The 20777-nt window shown below is 42.3% G+C and overlaps 1 protein-coding gene across 3 annotated transcripts in view; it reads left to right on the top strand.

Annotated features, from left to right (window-relative positions):
- The window catches only part of Ralgapa2 (Ral GTPase activating protein catalytic subunit alpha 2), a 269491-nt gene that overhangs the window by 194756 nt on the left and 53958 nt on the right, over nucleotides 1-20777 (top strand). For all 3 annotated transcript variants that reach the window (XM_060383131.1, XM_060383130.1, XM_060383132.1), the window contains one exon: nucleotides 4379-4506. In XM_060383131.1, the coding sequence (XP_060239114.1) occupies nucleotides 4379-4506 (128 nt within the window). The remainder of the gene's footprint in view (nucleotides 1-4378; nucleotides 4507-20777) is intronic.

The following is a 20777-nucleotide window of genomic DNA, read 5'->3' on the forward strand; positions in this document are numbered from 1 at the left end:
GAAGTGGCATGGTGGTATTTAAAGGGGCATTTTGGCTATTTATAAAAGTTTTTAAAACTGGGCAACCTCTAAAAAAGTGTGTAAAATATGAATTGTAATTTATATGAATGAGAAGAAAAATAGAATCATAAAATTGGTCAGATAAAACAAGAGAAGATAGAAATACCAAAAAAAAGAAAGAAAAGAAGAAAATAACATGACATATTAATATAACACTATCAATAATTTCTTTTATGTGAGTTAAAAGGAAGTGATAGATTTTAAACTTTAGCATAAACAAGGCCCCAGGTTCAGTCTTAACAGTAAGAAAAAAAAAATGCAGACACAGTCAAAGTGTGTAAAAAAGAAAAATAAAATACGCCCCAACAATAAGTCACTTTCCAAAAATCTTTAAATAAAAGCTAGTGAAGGATATACCATGCTAACACTAATCAGAAGAAAGCTAGACTGACAGAGTCAGTCACCTCCAGGGCAATGAAGGTGATCAGAAATAAAGGGAATGTTGCAGAGTGATTCCTGTGGCTGAAGAGGCTCCCTGGCTTCTGATAATTGAGCTGAGAACCCAGTGGAGCAGGTGTTTTAGCCCTCATCAAGAATGAAATAGGGAGGGCAGCGAGGGCAAAGTCCTGAGGTAGTTCCTGAGAGTGAGGACAGACAGACATCCCATGTGGCCAGTGTCAGAGAAGGAAGAAGAGGGCTGGCAGGTCGTGCAGAGCCTCCTGGGTCACAGCAGAGTCTGGACCAATATTCTGACTTTGATGACCTTGAGAAAAGCAGCAAGCCATCCCAGGCTTCACCAAGTTCTGTAAAAATGGGAGTATAGAGGAGTTGAAAGAATGGCCTGCTCTGTTAGAGCTCTAGGCTCAGAGCTCAACGGCAGTCATTTAATTCATCATCAACTCAGATGTTCTTGAGCTTTTAAAACCCCTTGTCTGTGATTATTATAATCTCTTAACTAATTAAAACATAGATTAATTATGTATGTGGAGCAAATTAAGTAATCAGCCTACTTATAAGACATTCATTGAGGTGCCACGTTGTTTCCCAATAGGACTTACTCATTACTTGGAAATTATTGGCTGTGTCTACCCAGGCTCTGCAAACTAGTTTAAATCTGCTTTTCTCTCATCTTTCAGAAAACTATCACAAATTCAGTGAGGCATCCCCTGAGCAGTCCAGTCCTTAGAGTGTTTTCCCTTAAACAGGGCTATGTGCTTTCGAAGACGTCTCTGTTTCCCCGTGCCGCACCCTGCCGAACCACAGAGCACGCGAAAGGTGCTTTGAATAGAACATGTTTTTACTTTTCACAATTCTTTATTGTTTTTTTTTCCAAGCTGGAAGTGTCTTCTAATATTAACTTTTTAGTTGATATACCTGTCTCCCACTTCAGTGTCTCAGGCTTAAAAACAGAATTGCAAATATCCCCTTGTTGTTTGTTCCTAATTCCTGTGGGATTGCGGACTTTCCTAAGGGGAGAGCTGTGACCAGTCACTGAGCCCTGGCTCTCAGATATATATACAGGTGGTGTGTTCTGACATTACCAGGAAGCCCCAGACACTGTCTTATCGTTGACATCGCTGGCATAGGACCAGTCCCTGGTCTGCACGGTCTCAAGAAGTTCCTTCATCCTTTTTGGCTTCTCATATTAATGCTTCTTCTTTTTCTTTTTAAAGATTTATTTATTTATTTTATGTATATGGACACTGTTTTCATGCACAGCAGAAGAAGGAGTCAGATTCTAGTACAGGTGGTTGTGAGCCACCATGTGGTTGCTGGGAATTGAACTCAGGACCTCTGGAAGAGCAGCCAGTGCTCTTACCCACTGAGTCATCTCTCCAGCCTCTATTGATGCTTCTTTATTCCCAAATGGTATATGGTTCTTTCAAAATTGTTCGTTATCACTTCTTGTTTTTAGGTTTGCTTAGAAAACTGGTGAGAAACATGGGAAAGCCCGTTGTTTGTAGTTCTCATCAGCCCGTAAAAGGTTCTGTTTGAGTCCAGATGAAGCAATTCTTCCTTTAGAGCATCTGTGAAACTTCTCTTGGGAAGAATAGAGAGTTATTCTTGACCAAACATTTACAGGAAAAGCTGTTTTTGTCTACTCAAGCCTCCGACAACTCTCTGCGTGCCCCTTTTCCCACATATGCAGAAGCTTTTAATAGCCTCTCTATTTAACCTCTAAATTTAAGGTTATTTCCTAATTCATAGTTGTGGTGAGCCTTACCATACGCTTAACACTTCATAGCAATTGTGCTCATTATGGTAATTGCTCTTAACCTCTCAGATCCTTTCTTTACACCCGTCATTCTGTGCTATAAGCAGGTATTCTCCTAGTGGAAAAGTATTAATTCTCTCTCTCTCTCTACCTGAACTTTGCCATTATGGTCTCTGGCCATCTAACTAACAAGGACCACCTAAAAATTACATCTGCACCCTCTGTATATAGATGCATACTAATGAAAGCCTCTTCATATTTATCTGCTTCCAAGATTCCATCCTGTATCCACAGGAAACAAACATCAGGTCAGCAGAAAATCAGATTCTAAACCTTTGCATTATATCACTGTCTTCTTGCATGATAAAGTGAGTGCCAAAAAGCTGGACACAAAAATCATGGCCATACATTTGTTCTGAGTGCAGTATCTGCAGTATTGGGATGGCTAAGTGGAAATCCAGGGAAGGAGGCGGTTTCTAGTGGAGTGGGTCTCAGAAAGCCTACACACGCAGCAGTCTGATTCTAAAAACGCGAGGTTCTCTGTGAAGCATTAGCCCAGCTCTGTTTGGGAGCATCAAAATGTTTCAGCCGAGTCCTTAGGAGAGTAGTTCTTATGTATTAAAAGGAATTTTGTCCCAAATATTGCCCTTGCCCTAGCAGCTAGATGTACATCACTCTTAGGCTGATGTACTTGACGGTGGTAACAGGTAGCATGGACTTCAGGATCACTGCTTCTCAAGGCAAAGCTGCTGTTCTTGTGTTTACAGCTGGACAGTGGGAAGACTTGGATGTGAAACTGCCCTGCAGCCAGCCTGATGAGTATAAATTAGTTTGTGGTATACCTTCTGGGTGTATGCCTTTCCGTCAGAGAATGTCGATCTCGAGTCTCTACATGTATACACATACATGTGCACATGTGCCTGTGTGCACAAACATGCTCACATACCACATACCCACAAGTGTAGGTCAGATGGTGTTCTCCACTTCCCAAAAGCCCTCTAGAAGGCTTCTATTTTTCCAAGAGTAAAAATTGAGAATTCTTACAGTTTCCTGCAAGGCTCTGCTTCTTTCCTGCCTGGGCTTCCTTCCACTAAGTTGACTGTGGTAACTGGCTCTTCTGCCTCTGCTTAAACACATTAATCTCATTCCTATCACAAGCTACATACCTGTTGTTGTTCTTCCTACAATGCTCTTCCATGTATTGTGCTCAAAGCTTGTGGCTCATTCTTCCATCTCCCATAGACTGTTAATGAAACATTTTCCATTAAAGCCCTGCTCCCATTTTGATATAATTGGATATATATCCCCCAAAGTCTTTTGCTCTTCTCTGCATTATCTTCTATTTTTTTGTACATATCATCTACTGTATATGTTTAACTGTTTACTTTCTGAAATCTGTAATAAAGTTTGAATTAGGTTATAGCAGGGATTTTTCTTATGTGTTCTTCCCCTGGCGCTTTAGTAACTAGATTAGAATAAAAGCTCTAACGTATAATAAATATTGTATAAATTAATGAAAAATCAAGAGAAATTGTAGGTGTAAATTAGAGTTACTAGCCAGCTCCAGTTCCAAATCGCACAGAACTAACAGTCTCCATGATAGAGAATGGAATTAATGAAATTCTAATAGAGGGGAAAGGAGGAGAAAAAAAAATGGAATCCAAAAAGACATCGATGAACACTGTGCCCACATGGTGGAAATGGTTCCAGCAAAAGAAAGCCAAGCCTCTTTTAAAAGGAGAAGGGAGTGAGGATAATGCAGGACCTTGGAAGCAGAAGGAAAATTGAAGAAAATGAAGTCTGTATAGGAGAATATAGTGAAGTGTGTCTGTGTGTCTGTGTGCCGTGCATTGGACCATGACCTAAGCATGTAGAAAGAATAAAGCCTCTTATGTGAAAGACAGTGTGGGGTGGTGGGGAGGTGGTCCGTCATTTGCCATTTTAAAAGCCTCATAGGAATTTCTCATGAAGGAGCCTGGTGGAACAGTCTTGTGCTCTTTGACTTAAAAGCCCTCAACTCTCTCTCTGAAAAGGCTTACCTGTCTGGGTGACAGTCTGTGTTCTCATCCCCAGTCTTCCACACTGAGTATCTGTTCTCTTCTCTCTGCCTTAACTCTTGCTGGGTTTGAGCATAGTTTTTTTTTTTCTTTTTTGAACCCACAGGTTCCGTTCTTTGGGCCTCTGTTCGATGGCGCCATTGTGAGTGGGAAGCTGCTGCCAAGCCTTATCTGTGCCACGTGCATCAATGCCAGCAGAGCGGTGAAGTGCCTCATCCCACTCTATCAGAGCTTGTATCTTTTTGCTGTAAATGTGTAACTTATTAACCCTCCCTGGGGTGAGATTCCTGACAAGCACTCAGGAGAGGTAAGCGGGCTTCAGGCCCAGGCTATGGTGCTGTTTGTTGATTTCTATGAAATACAGTGATAATGTGCTGCATCAAATATAGAGTTTGTTTTCCTAGTTTGTTCACAAGTCTGTGTCTGAAAGGCTGCAGCTGTCACTGCTCAAGCTCATGGCCTCTCAGGGTTTTCCCAGTCAGAAAGAGGGATATGTAGCAAATCACTGAATGTCTCATTCAGAGCACCAGAAAGCAAAAGCAAATGAAATGACTAATAAATTAAAAACTGCACACAGCACCTGAGAAATGCAGAGGGTTCTGAAGGATGGAGGAAAGAGAAATGATACCTGGCTGGGAGCAGAGGGAAGGGATTCCCTGAGTCAGTTTGAATCTGAACTCATCAATAAGAGTGGAAAGAAAAATTTTTTGGTAATTTTTCCAATCATTAATGTTTCCTCTTTTAATCCCTGACCTCATCTCTAAAAACAGAAGAAATTTCATGTTTCTAATTTTTCTCTGAAGCATTAATTGGGATATATAATCCTTAAATCCGTATTTGGTTTCTAACTGTAAGAAAAGAAAAAGAAATTAAGATGAGTAGCTTCACAAAACTGCTACAAAAAACATCTGACTTCCTAATAAAACTTAGAATGTCTGTTTCTAATTGGTATTGATACTGATTAAAAACACATTCCATTTGACCTCTCTCCATAGACTTATCCCAGCCTAATTGTAAGTGGCTGTATTGTTGATGGGGAAAGGGTGAGTGAGAATAACCTGTAAAGAGATACAGTTTGTGGAAAATAACTTTCGTTAAAATATTGGTCATTTCACTGACTTAAATCCTGCCTTTAGATTTAAAAAAAAAAAAATACATATGCCGTGTGGCAACTTAAAATTATCATAGAAATTAGTAGTAGAAAAGAGCTATTAGGTCCCATCTGGTCCCTCCCCCGGGGCCAGGCTGCATGATTCCCTCCAGCGCACTCTCCCGCTTTGTCCAGCCTGGTGGGAAGCGTTTGGAGGCAGTGTGCAGCGGCTTCCAGAATACTCCAGACATAATCTGTAGGTGCTGTCGGTTCCGCCTCCAGCATGGAAGTGTTATTTCACATAAACTGCAGCTTAGAGGAGCTCCGTGGCTAAATTTAGACCGACCTATCCAACAATTGGTCCTCAGTTGGCACACGATTGGGATGAGCTAGATACCTGTCAGTCACCTGCTGGACCAAGGCAACAACAGTCCTTTGAAAACAAGAAAATTCTATTTTGTAGGAGTCCACTGTGATTTTGTTTTTATCATGTCACCCTTCTCACTTATTAAACATATCATAAAATCAATGCTTTATCATTTTGCTGAGCAGTAATGAGGTACCTTTGGAGTGGTCAGATTTAGGAAAAACACTGTTTGTAAAAGTTGATCAGCATGCCCTAAAAAGTCTCAAAGAAATCATATCAGGATTGTGGGTGCCAGTACCCTAAAATAGCTCATAAAATGGATGGTTTAGCATCTTACAGGACAACTTAGTATAAAAAGGAGAAAAAAATAACAACAAAACCTATTATATTTATCATTATAAAGTTTTAAATATTTTTTATATTTTTAATTAAGTTATGTTATTCAAATAAATGATCTAAACAGTAATTAAGATGATATCACAATTTTTTTATCCAGATGTAGAAAAACTTGTGAGAGAAAAACCTCATGATCACTTAGTCACAATTTCTGCCTGCAGAACTGCTAATATTCTGGTTAGAAATAAAAATATATATATGTATATATAAAAATTAAGAAACGGGAGGGAGGAAAAGGAGATTTTGTACTGTAAACATCACCACTGGGCTTTACAACTGTATCCTGTACCTATGCCAGCTATTAATAACCAGCTGCTCCCTTAATGCTCACTGCAACGTGGAGGTCCACAGTGTGCTTTATGGAAAATCCGAACCACCTTAGAGTCAGAGCTGAGGTCTGGAATCTGCTGCTTCATTGACACAAGCCTTATATTTGAATTATGAAAAACACTAAATACTCTAAGCAGTACTAATTATGAGTGCTAATTGCATTTACTCATTTCCAAACAAACAGTTCCTAAGGACTGTCTGCCAAGTCCAGTGCTAGAAGCTGAGGCTGCCACAGCACAGGAGGGATCCAGGAGCCCAGTCCTTGTCCACACATTTCAGAGACGATACCTAAGGAGTGAAAGAGCTAACTGGTTCCCTTCTATTCAGTGAACAAGTAAAACTGAAAGTTGGGGTGAACAAGAATTAGGACAAGAGGCCCTCTCCAAAGAGAACGTACTTGGTCAGAGATCGGAAAATGCAAGGGAAACTGTCTTTAAGAGCATCGGTGGCATTCTGAGCCGAGGGCCCAAGACTCAGTGCTTTGGTTTGGGAAGTGGGTATTATATTCTGTGTGACTCCTGTGCATGTTCAGGCCCATCAGCTGTGGCAGAAATAGCATTCTAGGTAATCCCCAAAAGCTGCTTCTCAGACTTCTAGCTCGTATGCACCTCAGAGTTCTCATCTTAAAACAGCACGCTAGAGGATCCAGCCAGGGCTGCCCATTAGACCGTGGGTAGGCAAGGAGTATAGGGGTCACCGTATCCTGCAAGTAGCCTGTGCAGACCCCTAAGGGCTGAGGAGCTCAGCAGTGCCAGTGGCTGACTCTGTCCAGTGGGGAATGAGCATGTGGTGCTTCTTTTGAAAAAGAGGAGAATGCACTCTGAAAGGTCTGGAAGCATAACACACTCCATTTTTCTGCTGCCTTCCAATTTAAAGTGTTCTTATGTTTGCTATTTACCATCATTCCAAGTTAAGGGGTGTTGAGTTTTAAATTGTTGGCATTGATTTTTATCATTCTAAATTATATAATACTAATTTGGTCGCAAATTTATAACCTTTCAACTCATCACGAAGAATCAATGGACTTTTGCAATTCATATATTATAGCTCATGTGTGCATGTTTTGTTCTTTGTTAAAAAAAAAACTGCACAAAACTACTTTACGTGTATATATTTTGCTCTTCCTGTATGTGTATCCTAGCAGTCCTCTCTGCCATTAGTTTGCCGTTGAACTGAGTCATCCTGTAGTCCTTTCCTTTCTATGGCAGTTTTCAGAGCATGTGATTAGTTACCACAGAGGAGTAACACAGCTGGGGGGAGGGGGGAGGGACGTTTGACAGTGTCCCTTGGCTGTCCATAGCTCTGTGTTAACTCCCTGCTGCTTTCTTTTTGTATTCAAAGCAAGGTCTGCTTTGGCAGAAGAGTGTAACACCTCAGCTTTTGTGAAATCTCAGTCACTGAAGAAACAGGGTCTCATGTCCAGCTGCTTTAGCCGTGTGGCCCTGAAATCCCCAGGATCCATCAAGAAACTATGGCTCCAAATGTCTGGCATTGATAGGTGTTTTTTGTTTTTGTTTTTTCCCCTAAAGCCAGGCGATCTATCCCTTGGCAAACTGTGTTGGTATGAACCCAGACTCTTGAAGCAGCCTGTGTGTGCTGTCCTAGAAGAAAACTTTGCTTAGAGACCAAATATCAGAGGAAGAATTACTGCTATGTGTTCCCTTGAGATAGAAGACACAGAGTTGGCAATAAGAAAAAGAAATGTCCTCGTCACGCAGGCCATTTTATATCTGCACCTGTGTCCTTGCTTTGCTTCTCATACTTAAATTACAGTTGTGAACCAGAACATTGACAAGCTACTCATCTCATCCCGGCACCACTCACTCTGTCAGTGTCAGAACGGCCGCTCTGTAAGCAGAGCTTTACTGCAGGCCTTTGTAGAGCCTTCAGCTGAGAGCACTTGCTTTTTTGTGTAGTGACTGCACAGGGACCATGTTGACCCTGATGTCAACCGGAGCAGAGAGCCATGGTTACGCCTACCTCTCCCTTCATTCCCCAGATGACTGATATTTAACTTCCTTAGAGTGAGCTTGATTGGCATCCAGTTCTGTGTAAATTTTAACTAATAGTAGAAATGTGGACAGTTGGGTGTCAGTCTGACTCTGTAATGTTTTTAAAATGCGCTTCTGAGTAATTGGTGATTAGAAGCACAGCCCAGGCAAATTTGTCTTTTGGGGTTTTGTTTTTTTAGCAGTAAATCTAGCTTAGGGTCAGTATCAAAAGAGTTCTTGTGAGAGGTTCTCTTGGCTAATTGATCAAACAGTTGGAACTGTGTGGCAGAAGCACATAGAAGACTGAAGAATATCATTGTCTCCCATAATTAAAAAAATGTGAACACAGTAGGGCTGTGTGTGGAAAGCACCCTCTAACGGTTCAGCCCAGCCCTTTGTGCCTTGTGGGCTTCCCTGTAACCTCCACAGTGGGCTGAATCAAGTCTGTCAAGCGTGCCTTCGTCCTGTGGCCACTGCAGCAGTGAATAGTGAGAGCCAACACACCTACCATCTGCCTCTTCTATTGCTCACAGGCAAGCAGGGCCTGTGCCTGTGCCTAGAGCACAGTAAATGGGAAGCTTGCCACATGTTATGTTTACAGTTCCCAAGCCAACTAAGGATTCCAAAATGACACTGGTCTGCTGATAGAAGTTTCTACAACCGTCTGAGCCAAGGGTTTTCATTCTCCTCCTCAGATAACTTGTTTCAGGGAAAAGGTTCCCTCACCATATGCAACATGCCCATTAAGAGGAGTTCACCCCGAATCAAGCAGATGGTGGCTTTCTAGAATAAACGTCCACTTCAATAGAACAATAGTCTCAGTGGCATTTGCCATCTCTGCTCTCTGGAACTATCAGTATTTGATGGAGAGAACCAGTGTGCCTAAGAAAAAGTAGTTTTATGCCTTCTTCATCCCCGAGTGAGATTCGCTTTCATTTTCAGCTAACAGAAAGAGAAACATTTGTTAATACTAAAGCAGAACTCTTGGATGTGTTACTTTAATATCATTGCTAGATTTCTGCTTCTAATTTATATAGGTTTAAAAATGACTCTTCTCTCTAACATTCTAATAACCCAAGTTCTTTCTTTTCCACTAGGATTCTGAGCTTTTCTTCCAGGACAGACCTTTGATTTCTTCTGTGCATCTCCCCACACTATAGCAAAGAAATCAAACCATACCATGTGTTACATTTCGCCATGCACAAACAATTATGCATTTGTCGGCATTTGCAGCTCTCCTGCCGTGTGCCAGGCACCATCCTAGCCACTAGGAATATAAATATGAATAAGATATTCCAAGGGAGAGGATGCTGTTTGCTTAAGGACTAGGCTATGAAAGCCCATTGCATATAAGAATGACAGATGCTTCCATATGGCAGAGTGTAGGATTGCACGTGCAGGCACAGGCGTACCGGGAAGACAGAGGAAATGAAAGCATCCACAGAGCTGTGGATGGGTTCTGGTCTGTAGCAGGGACAAAGGGATAGATTGGAACCTCTGCAGGGGTTGGGCTGATTCAATGAATAACCACAGGTAACATTCTGTGGAACAGTTAAAGAGTAGATTTTGAAGGAAGGAGCAGGTATAGAGACAGGAAAAGTGGTGCAAAGAGAAGAGTTATTTTCAGCAAACTGCTGAAGTAAGACATATACTCGTAGTTGGTGTCATCCATTACTGGGGCCAATAGTCTCAGGTCTTTACATGGAAAATTGGGTGTAAGGGGAAAATTGGGTGTAAAAGAAATGAAACTGAGTTACTAAAAGAGTCAAGACATACCAGATAGTTACAGCACCAAAAAGGAAAACTCCTTAGGGTGTGATTGAATGCTTATGGATAGGAGAGGACTGAATTTAAATAGGCTGAATGGCAGCAAGCTGCAGATGGAAGGGATGGATGAAACTTTACGTATTGGGATCCCCTTAACAGTCCTACAACAAAAGGAATTGTAATGGGTGTTTCCACTGCTGTTGTTGACTCTAAAGCACACTCTCCTATGGGCAGCAAACATTTGCCATGTTCTTGACTGGCTCATGGTCTCATCTTTCAGAAAACAAGAAGCAAAACACAAAGTGTACTACTTAGGATTCACTTCTTAACAGTTTGAAAGAAAAAGGGGAGGGGAAAGGAGAGGAAAAAGGAGAAGGAAGGAAGGAAGGAAGGAAGGAAGGAAGGAAGGAAGGAAGGAAGGAGGCCTGACAATGAGATTTTTAAATTACACATGTGGGGTATGGTGGCTCACACCAGAAGTCCCAGCACTCCACAGGTGGAGGCAGGATGTTGGGAGTTCAAGGTTACCTTCAGCTTCACAGCAAATCCAAGGCCAGCCTAGGATACATGAGACCTGTCTCAAAACAAACAAACAAATAGGTATTTAAATTATTTCCTAGAGAAAGAAAAATGGGACATGAGAGAGAAACTAAAATAGTTGCTCATGAAGTTGGTTTCTGATAAATTTGTCTTTAAAATCTGTGCATTAAGATTAAAGGAGGAGCTCCACATGCTTGGAAGATCAGTATTCATAAATGTCCCTAGAGTCCCCAGCTACAGGCACAGAGAGTACAATCAGAAGAATGCAGATTGGCCCTGCAAGTCCTCATTCAGAGCCACCCAAATCCTCACTTACAGAGCAGATATGCAGCAGAGTTCAGGGCCATAATGTGTTCATGTGAGCAGATTCACACGTGAACACACACACACGAATAATCATACTGAATAAAAGATGCTCTAAGAACTGGAAATAAGAAAATATTTCCCTCATTTCCAAATAGGATTAAAGGCTGAATTTTGAAATGTTGCCCCTTTTAAATCTAAATCATTAAGCAGCCACTGAAATTTCAGAAAAGAACTTGTTCTCAACAAGCAGAGTGTCACAGACACATATTTTCAGGGCTTAGAGGCTTACAAACACAAGTCCTAACTTTGACTAAATATCATGGTCACCTGGAAGATAAGAGTGACAACTAGGGGACCCTGGGAGATGGGTGACTTTACTGTGACCAGAACTGCAGTGCTTTAATTCTGGAACTACACTAGGCTGATTTCTGTACATTTGCCTATCCATCTTCCATTTAACAGTTTTATCAAGGCTTAGCAAAGTTCTAGAACTGTCATTTGTAAAAAATATAAGTGGGTTAGCTAACCCAAGGCAAGGTCAGAAATTCAGGTTGTCCCAGCAGATGGTACCATTGGCCCAAACAAAAGGACTGGAAAGGATTAAAGAAATAGCATAGATTTAGGTTAGGTAGGCAGCTGTGTAAAGGCAGGAGGGAGGTGATGTGGTTTGATAGGAGCCATCCTCAACAATGTTAGAGATTTGGAGTGACCACAGATTTGAGGTGAGAGGGTGACATATGTGGCAGTTGGCAGCACCAGCATTCTCTGTGATGACATGCTGCAAAAAAGCCCCGGATCCAGTCACAGGAACTAGGGTACTGTGTCTGCACCTGCAGCCTCAGGCATCGTCATCTAAAAAGTGGTGAGTGTGCCACTCTGGGGGCCCCAGTGAAAGGGCCTCACACCTCAGTGCCAGTCTAGAGAAAGTATGAGCCTTATGCAGCCTTAGGCACCTAGAAGCTAGTTAAACCAAGAAGGCATCCTCTTTAGTACCTGGGAAATTATAAATGGACCCATTTATAATGGGAAATTATAAATGCAGGAGTGAGACCAGTGGGTAGAGGCAGCCAGGGAGGAGCTTTAGCTCAGTGTCATGCAAACAGTCAGAGCCCAGAACCAGCAAACCAACTGCCTGCAGAATGAATCCAGCATACAGATGGTCTTTGTTTGAACTGTGCTTGGCCTCCCTGTGTTACCAAAACATAAAGCTGAAGGTTGTCAGCTACAGTGAAAAACAGGGAGACTGCACTTAAAAAAAAACATATATATATATACATACATATATATATATATATATATATATATATATATATAGTTGTTGTTGATTTTTTTTTTAAATATGTTTTGTCCGTGGTTCTCAACCTATGGCCTATGGTCTTGACCCATTCACAGGGGTGGCCTGACACCACAAAACACAGATATTTACATTATGGTTCATAACAGTAGCAAAATTAAACTTATGAAGAAGCAACAAAAAAAATTACAGTTGGGGGTCACCACAACATGAGGTACTGTATTACAGGGTGACAGCCTTAGGAACGTTGTATGAGTGTTTGGCCTGTGTGCATGGATGTGTACCGCGTGAATACCGGGAGCCTGCAGAGGCCAGAAGAAGGCATGGAGTTACAGGCTGCTGAGGCTACATGTAGTACTAGGAACCAAACCCAGGTCCTCTGTAGAAGCTGGGTGCACTTTTAACCATCTAACCGTTTTTCCAGCCCTGGGGGTGGGGGGATGGAGGTTTTTTTTTTAAAGATTAACTTATTTATGTACGTGTACACATGTGTTTGTGTGAGTGCATATGTGTGTGTAGGTGTGAGCAACTCTGCACTCTTAAGGCTGAAAGAGGTCATTGGATCCCTCAAAACTGGAATTTGTGTGATGCCTGGCTTGTATCGAGTGCTCAGATATGAACTCTGATCCTCATGATTGTGTAGCAAGCACTATTTATTTATTTCTTTACTTACTGCTTGAGCCAGCTCCTCATTCCCCCAAAATGTAGATTCAAGACCAAGCAAAACAAAAACAAACAAACAAAAAACCCAGCTTTCTCCTAAAAGAATAAGAATATGTGAGCCTATTGGATCTCCCTCCCCTTGTGCTGGGAGCACCCAGCCTCTTCACAGTGCGCCTGTCGTCACCATAGTCCGCATCTCACGGGACTCCGTGCCAGCACAACCAGCACGGTTCCTCACCGTGAGCTTGGGCCCAGACAGGAAAGCAGCATCCAGCTCCAGCGGGAAGCCCAGTAAGTGCTGCCTTTGGGCCTTTTCACGGTGGTGCCCACCTGCTTCCCATAAGTAATGGACTCCAAACCTCAGTTGTAAAAACTTCGATCCTAGGTGGGACTTACATGCCAGGAATGTTTACTTTTGACCTAGTAATATTAAAATAAGAGGTAGGGGATGTCTCCTTCAATGGCTTGTAGCGAATCCCCTGCCAGATGATCACCTGCTGTTTGTTAGGGTCAGAGCAGCCGTGGAAATGAAACCTGTAGGAAGCACCTGGCTGCAGGGAACATTTTCATGAAGAAAGAGGAACCATTTTGCCATTTTTGGCGTACAGTGACACTTAGAAAGACCTAATCGCAAGAACACTAAGCATTCTAACCATCTGTAAGAAACTGTGCCCACGGAAATACCCACAAGAGCGTGGGCTCTTCCTCTCTTGGCCACTGTCTCACTGCCAGGCTGTCACAGGCAGAAGTTCTGCTTTCCCACCCTGCTGAACTTAGAGTCACTTTGCTGCACCCCACCCCACATGCTACTTGTGGTTCTCTCCTGTGGTATAGATTCCCATCCTCCCATCCCATCTCACCCACAGTGCTCGGTCAACTTGAAGTCTGACAAGATCCACTCACCTATGCATTGAGTATGCAGTCCGAGCTGTACTGTGAAGTTCCAGTGTGGCTTTGTTTTCTTTCTCTTCCTGTCACTCACCTTTGCCTCCTTGAATGTTGTGCCTATGTGTAAAGGTGGTGGGATTGGGGAGCAGGGCAGTGAAGGAAATAAGACATTCTTTTGTAAACTCATTTTGGAAAACAGTATCAAAAGATAAAAACATTTTATAACATTGCATTATTTTCCCCAGAGTGGGAGCCTTCATTGTCAGGTGAAAAATGGGTCCACATTCAGCCTGTGTGTCCATCTGTGTATGCCTGTAGCCTGGAATCCGTGCCTTTCCAACTTGAAGGTATAGTTTCAACTCTGTCCAGGAAACTCACAGCCCCTGTGATGCCTGCTGCCTGGTAGGAAGAGCTGGCCACAGAAGCACAAGGGGAAAAACAACAGCACAAAGGGGCTTTTTTAAAGTTAGAAAAATTCTTGGAAAACTAGTTATTATATGAATTTTTCTTTTATTGGATGATTATGTTATGTTGTTTCCTTTTATTGTGTTCAAAATAATTTTGTAGCTGGGGATTTAGCTCAGTAGTTGTCTTAAGTAGGGTTTCCATTTCTGTGATGAAACTGCACAACCAAATAGCAAGTTAGGGAGAAAGGGGTTTATTTGGCTTACACTTCTGTATCACTGTTCATTATTAAGTAAGGCAGGATGAGAACTCAAACAGGGCAGGGACCTAAAGGCAGGAGTTGATGCAGAGGCCATGGAGGGGTGCTGCTCACTGACTCGCTTCTTCTGGCTTGCTTAGCCTGCTTTCTTATAGAATCCCAGGACTCGCAGCCCAGGGATGGAATAACCCACCATGGCCTGGCCCCTCCCCATTAATCATTAATTGAGAAAATGCCCTAGAGCTTAATCTGACAGAGGCCTCTTTTCAATTGAGATTCCCTACCTTCAGATAACTATTTGACATAAGACTAGCCAGAAAAGTGGTAGAGCACTGTCCTAACATTCAAGGTTCTAGGCTCAGTCCCCATACATGAGTGATTGATAGATTTCAGTTGGCCCCTAAAAGTTATTGAAGGACTTTATATTTTGAAATTAATGGACTCTTGAGGGATGTGAAAGCAACATAAAGACTGTTCAGTAATCACTTTTCATAGAGCCATGAGTATTTAGAATTTGGGAAGAAAGACTGAGTTCACAGATGGTTAAAGTCTGAAAACTTACAAGTAGAGGCTTACTGTGGCCACCAAAGTTCAGACCTTCAGGAAGATGTTGAGGCTCCTACGGTTTTGTTGTTCTAGATCCTGGCATCCTACTAGTAGGTTGCTGGGGTGTTTTTTTTTTTTTTTTTTTTTTTGTTTTTGTTTTTTTTTAACTATTAATGTGTGTAAATTTTACGCACATAAATAAAACCGCCTGCAATGCCCTTCTAAAACCAGCATGCAGATACTGACAGCTGAAGTCACTTGTTGGAAAGTCTGCAAACTCTGGTTACAGCTGCCTTCGTCCTCTGCTGTAAGGGAAGTGTAATCAGCCAGAGAGACGAATTTGCATCTCAATTAGAAAGGAGTTGGGAGGAAGCACCAGGGTCTGTTGCGGGAAGGTTGTGGAAGAAATTTCACTGAACACAAAAGCCTCCCGGTCTTGTCCTCCAGCTGAGTGGAGGACAATGTCTGAGGTTTCGTTTCCATAGGGACCAGAAACTGCTGGGCCCCAGAAGAATCTCGGGTTTGCACCGTAATCATTTGGTCATGATGACACAAATTCCACTGTTGTTCCTAAATACATTTTGCAAAGCTGTTAGAAAAGTGGAAATGGTTGTCATGTCAAAAGCATGCGAGAGGGTTTTTGCCCACCCTACTTTCCTTTTTCATAGTGCTGTGAACATTTCTAGGCATTTGGCATTTATTGATGTCTAAATATTCAAAGAGCAAAAGGTCATTTTATAAATGACAGTGTCTTAGCATTTACAGTTACCTGGGAATGACATAGCTTAAAAGGGATCCATCATTTCTGATTCTCCCACACTCTTCAACATTAGGGAAACAATATGAATTCTAACTCATGGGGATAGAATCTGGCCACTGATCATGAAAATGGCCATTATCTGGCTTTAGATAACTCCAGCAAACCTACAAGAGTTACCCCACCCTAGTGTTTAAAGCACAAAGTAGATTAAATTTTTCTATGGAATATTATCTAAGCAGTTACTCTCAAAGACTGGAATCTGACTAGAGAAGTTTTTCACTTTCCCAAAAATCTGTGCTGGAGCCTCAGACAACAAGGCTGTCAAAAGCTGCCTGTGCCAAGTTACCCATCACAAGCAGGAAGGGCTCACACTAAGCAGCTCTGAGGAAGACTCCTATTTCTCTCTTATTTTGTGCTTTCTTAGTGAATTCATTGGCTCCAACTTCAGAGTGGCAAAGAACATTTTTGAAAAATGGGGAAAAAGAAAAAAATGTGACTCGTTCAGACTGAATTCTCTCTATTTAAAAGGCAAAGTTTAAAGCTCATCTTCCCGTTCTGAAAAGCAGAGGGAACAAGTTTCCTAAACACAGTCTCTTCCAGTGAGCACAAACTGAAATAACACATTGCTGGGAAACATCAGAACCTCCTAATCCAACATTAATCAAATTTCAGTTTGCTAATTATCTGTCCCATTTTTAAAGGACCCACATCAACAGAAAACAGCGTAGACTCTCAGATTATAAGCAGCATTTTGAAAGTGAGACTTTCTGTTATTCAAATCTCTAAAAAGGATAATACATGCCTTATTATAATAAGAGATCTTGCAAAGCCACAGGAGGACAAAGCAGCAGGTCCAACTGGTGATCCCGTCTGTGCGTCTGCAGTGGGCTCCCAGCAGGTTCCCTGCTGCAATCATTCGCAATGCACTCAAGGAAATGTTTTAATCAAAGCTGAATACTTTTTTGGTAATCTGAGCAAATACAATCTAAATGCCGTCATGTGAGCCTTGAGGGGTCCTCTTTAACAGTTTTCTCCAATACCCAGAAACTCCAAACTCTAAAGCAGGTAAGTCTTGTTTTTCAGGTGTGGTTCCGTGGCCCTATTCATTGAAAAGGGTTTTGCTAGAGCCCACTGGGACCTAGTGAGGAAGGCTGGTCGCTAGGAGGATCGGTGCTGGCCCTTGCTCCCTACAGTCAATGAGCCCACATGCACTTCCATCTGTATATTGTGTTTGCACATGCCTTAAGCACAGCCAGCTTAAGAAATGGGCAGCTGCTTTAGTTTTGAGCAGAGTACATGCTCCCTGAATGCCCCAGTATTTCAGCATAGACTGCTCTCTAGGTATGCCTTATGATTCCTGACGTGATCACATCTGACAGTCTGTCCAGACTGTCTTTTTGTTATTGTTTCAGCATAGTCACTGAAATAAATGGCCCCACGTTCAGTGGCTTATAGTTTCTATCTTCAGCTTATTTCTCCGGTGTTTTATCCCAGGCTCCTATCTCCTGTTTGGTTCAAGGATATAAAAGAGTACAGAACAGGCATCCCCCTGCCATGTTCACGCCTTTAAACCTCCAGTAAAAAGCTTTGGTCTTTCATCCACCCATGATCAATGAAGGAGCTGCCTCCTAAAAAAAACTCAGTCTGCTTGTCAGGGAACAAGCCAGCCCTTAAGATGCCAAGTCCCTGCGGTTCCCCTTCATTTGCCTATGAAGTGGGATGTAAGTCTATCAGGGCATCCCAGCCTTGAGGCAGATGTATGCCTGGAAGTGCAACGTCTCATACCTCCACAAAGGGCAGGGCAGGCTGGCTGGCTGAGGGGTTCTGAATTTATAAGCAGAGTTCCAGAATTCCCCCAGGGCCCACTTTTCAAAGGCAAATTAGTACGTTTGCAACTTGATCCCTGGGCAACTTTTGACAGTTGTTCTAAGAATAATAAAACAGATGGACAGAATAGATTTTGGGGTTTCCATCCAAACTGCCATCCTCTGTGGGATTTAAAGAAGGCGGAGAGCCGATGGGGGAGCTGCCTTCACTCTCCATTGTGTTGTGCCTTTCACTCCCAAGACTCATAACTTTCTCCCAAAAGAAGATGGAAACTGTCATCACATTATATCTTCCTGCTGAGCGTTCAGCGTGGCTATGAGAAAATAAATAGGATGTGTGGGGTTCTTTTACACATTTAAAATTAAATGAAGTCAGTAAAGAAATGGATATATACACCCAAGAAACTGCTTTTACTTTGGCTGTCAGAGAAGTAAATTTTGTCTTAAATTTAAGTTTATAAGGTCTAACCCCTTTAAAGCACCTTCAACTATTACGTGCTCATTAATTTTGAAAATAGAGTTTATGTCCAACAGGGTGAACATATAGTGAAATATATACACTTCAGACAGCCCTATCAGGAAAGACTTTAAACTAACTGATTAGAAGAGATTAGCCGTGCAGCTACGCACCACACTCCTGTCAGTGATGTGGTTTGCTCTTGGAGTTTGGATGAGGGGAGCGTCTCATACTGCCTGCTTTGCTGTGGATGGTTAGCTGTCAGCGTTTAAGCCCTGATCTGTTCTCCTTTTCTTTCACATACCTTGGATATGCGTGTCTGTGCTCTTAGGCATTCCTCTCTGGAATGGCCTCTCTGAGGCCAGAAAGGTCAAATAAGGTCAGCTTGGCCTTAGAGCTAGCCTTGAGAACCATCCTAGGTGTGTGTGTGTGTGTGTGTGTATGGTGGGGGAGGGAGAAGGAGAGGAAGAGAGAAAATTAAACCTGCAGGTGGAGTAACTGTTCAAGTAGACTGTCACTGGTGATGGCACACTAGAATGGTATATTTTTATTTATTTGGAAACACATGAAAGGCCAGGCAACACAATACAGATCTATAATCCCAACACTCTGGGAGGCAGAGGCAGGAGGATCTCTGTGAGTTGGAGGCCAGCCTGGTCTACAAAGTGAGTCCAGGACAGCCAAGACCACACAGAGAAAATCCGTTAAAAAAAAAGGAAACACATGAAGGGAATGTAAAGTCTTTTTCTACATCTCATGTTCTGCAGTGTCACTGATGTCATAGCACTAAGTCTGTGTGCTTGGGCTGGTTTGGGGGTTGCTTTTGCACTGCTGGGGGCAAAACCTACGTTCTACAGCATGCTACACTCATCCTTACCACTGAGCTCTAACCCACCCCTCTTGTTCTCAAGTGTTCATTCTCAGGGACTATTCTAGTAGGAAGAAGTTCAGGGCACTGCCTTTCCTCCATGGCAGTCATCTTCCTACAAAGGCTGTGTCTCCACAGTTCAAAATGTCTTCTTTTTCCAGGCATACATGAAAGCTGGCCTCAGTCAGAAGTTGGGTTTCAGCTTTAGAATGGTAACTAGATCTTTAGTTTTGAACAAATATCCCTCAGACAGATTATTGCTAACTATTTATAGAATGAAGTATAAGTAAAAATCTTATTCTTAGAATGTTACTGAAATGCAGCCTCAGCCTAGTCTTGCCGTGTGCTAGGACTGGTGCACAGCTTCCTCTTAGTTTCACTATTTCCCCCTGTTATCCTTGCAGATCTTTTCAGAAAGCAGAAAGTTGTCCTTCTGGCAGAAATCAAAACATGTAGCTCAAAACCCTCCATACTACAGAAAAATCCAGAATCTTTCTGGTGACCCACAAACATGCCAGCCTCGAGAACTACATTCTCTGCCTAGAGTTCTGTCTGTTCCATCCGTCCTTCCAGCATCTTAATAGCTTCTTCCATTTCCTGAGTGTCTGTACAGTTCTCTTTCTGGAGGAGTGCTACCTCGGTTTTTTTTGCTTAGTTCTTGTCATTTAATTGTTGTGTCTTTCTCCTGTGAGTATTATCAATTGCTGAGGACAAATCTGCCATCGTTTGTAGCTATATCCCCACCCTAGAGGAAAGGAAAAGACTTGGTAAAGTGTGTACACCATATAAACAGGAAACAGAATGAACAAGTGAGCAGATGCTTGCTGGGATGCAGAGGAGAATCTGCTCCTGGCACATTCTCTAAGGTCAAAAATGGCTGTCCCATTCTGCCCTCTTCCCCAGGCCCTGCCACGCTTGCCATGGGAACTTCAGCAGGTGTGCTTCTGCTTCCCCTCCAACCCGTGTTGGTAGCCCTGACTTTACTCTAGGGTGCAGAAATGAGTGGTCTTCCTGCCATGGGGTGGAGGCAGGGCTGGGAGGAGCTTCTTCACCACTAGGGCTTATTCTGGGATGTAAGAAAGGCCTTAGTCAGCATACAGTGGTTCTGCCTGGTCTTTCAGACACAAACTGCAGAAGAGAGTGAGAGGATAGACAGAGCTCCACGAGGGGAGAATGACTTCCACCCACAGCTTCAGGTTGTCAATGTGAGTGGGTGTCCCTCATTAGTATCTTCATCTGTTTGTCTTGCAAATCTCAATAGACTAGAAATTTCACAAGATTTTTTTTTAGTTTGTTTTCCAGAAATATATTCAGACACTAAATCACAGTTGCTTAATTAAATGCCCCTAGGCTGGAGAAATTCTGGTGAGCTTGCATTGGGACAGCATTGTATTGGGGACAGCAATACAATGGCACTGTATACTTAAGGTTGCAGCTCTTGTTTCTGTTCAGAAGAAGGAATGGAAATGAAACTGTTAGAGTGCTCACATCAGTAAGCAGGGTACCACCTAGGACCCACTGACTGCCTCAGAAGTTTGTGTTCGCATTATGAAGTATGCTCCAGAGTATGGATTTAGAAAGGATGTGATAGAGAGTAAAGAACTTGTTTGAAGTATTTCTATAACATAAAATTGTCCTGTTTTTACTAATAGTATCTTAAATGCCATGGGATTAAGTCCACATGTTATTTTTAAGTTGGTTTAATAGTTCTGTGAAGCAGGAGGTTCCTCCAAGCTTGACTGATTTTGATTC

The sequence above is a fragment of the Meriones unguiculatus genome, chromosome 4 (assembly GCF_030254825.1).
Source record: "Meriones unguiculatus strain TT.TT164.6M chromosome 4, Bangor_MerUng_6.1, whole genome shotgun sequence".
Taxonomy (NCBI): domain Eukaryota; kingdom Metazoa; phylum Chordata; class Mammalia; order Rodentia; family Muridae; genus Meriones; species Meriones unguiculatus.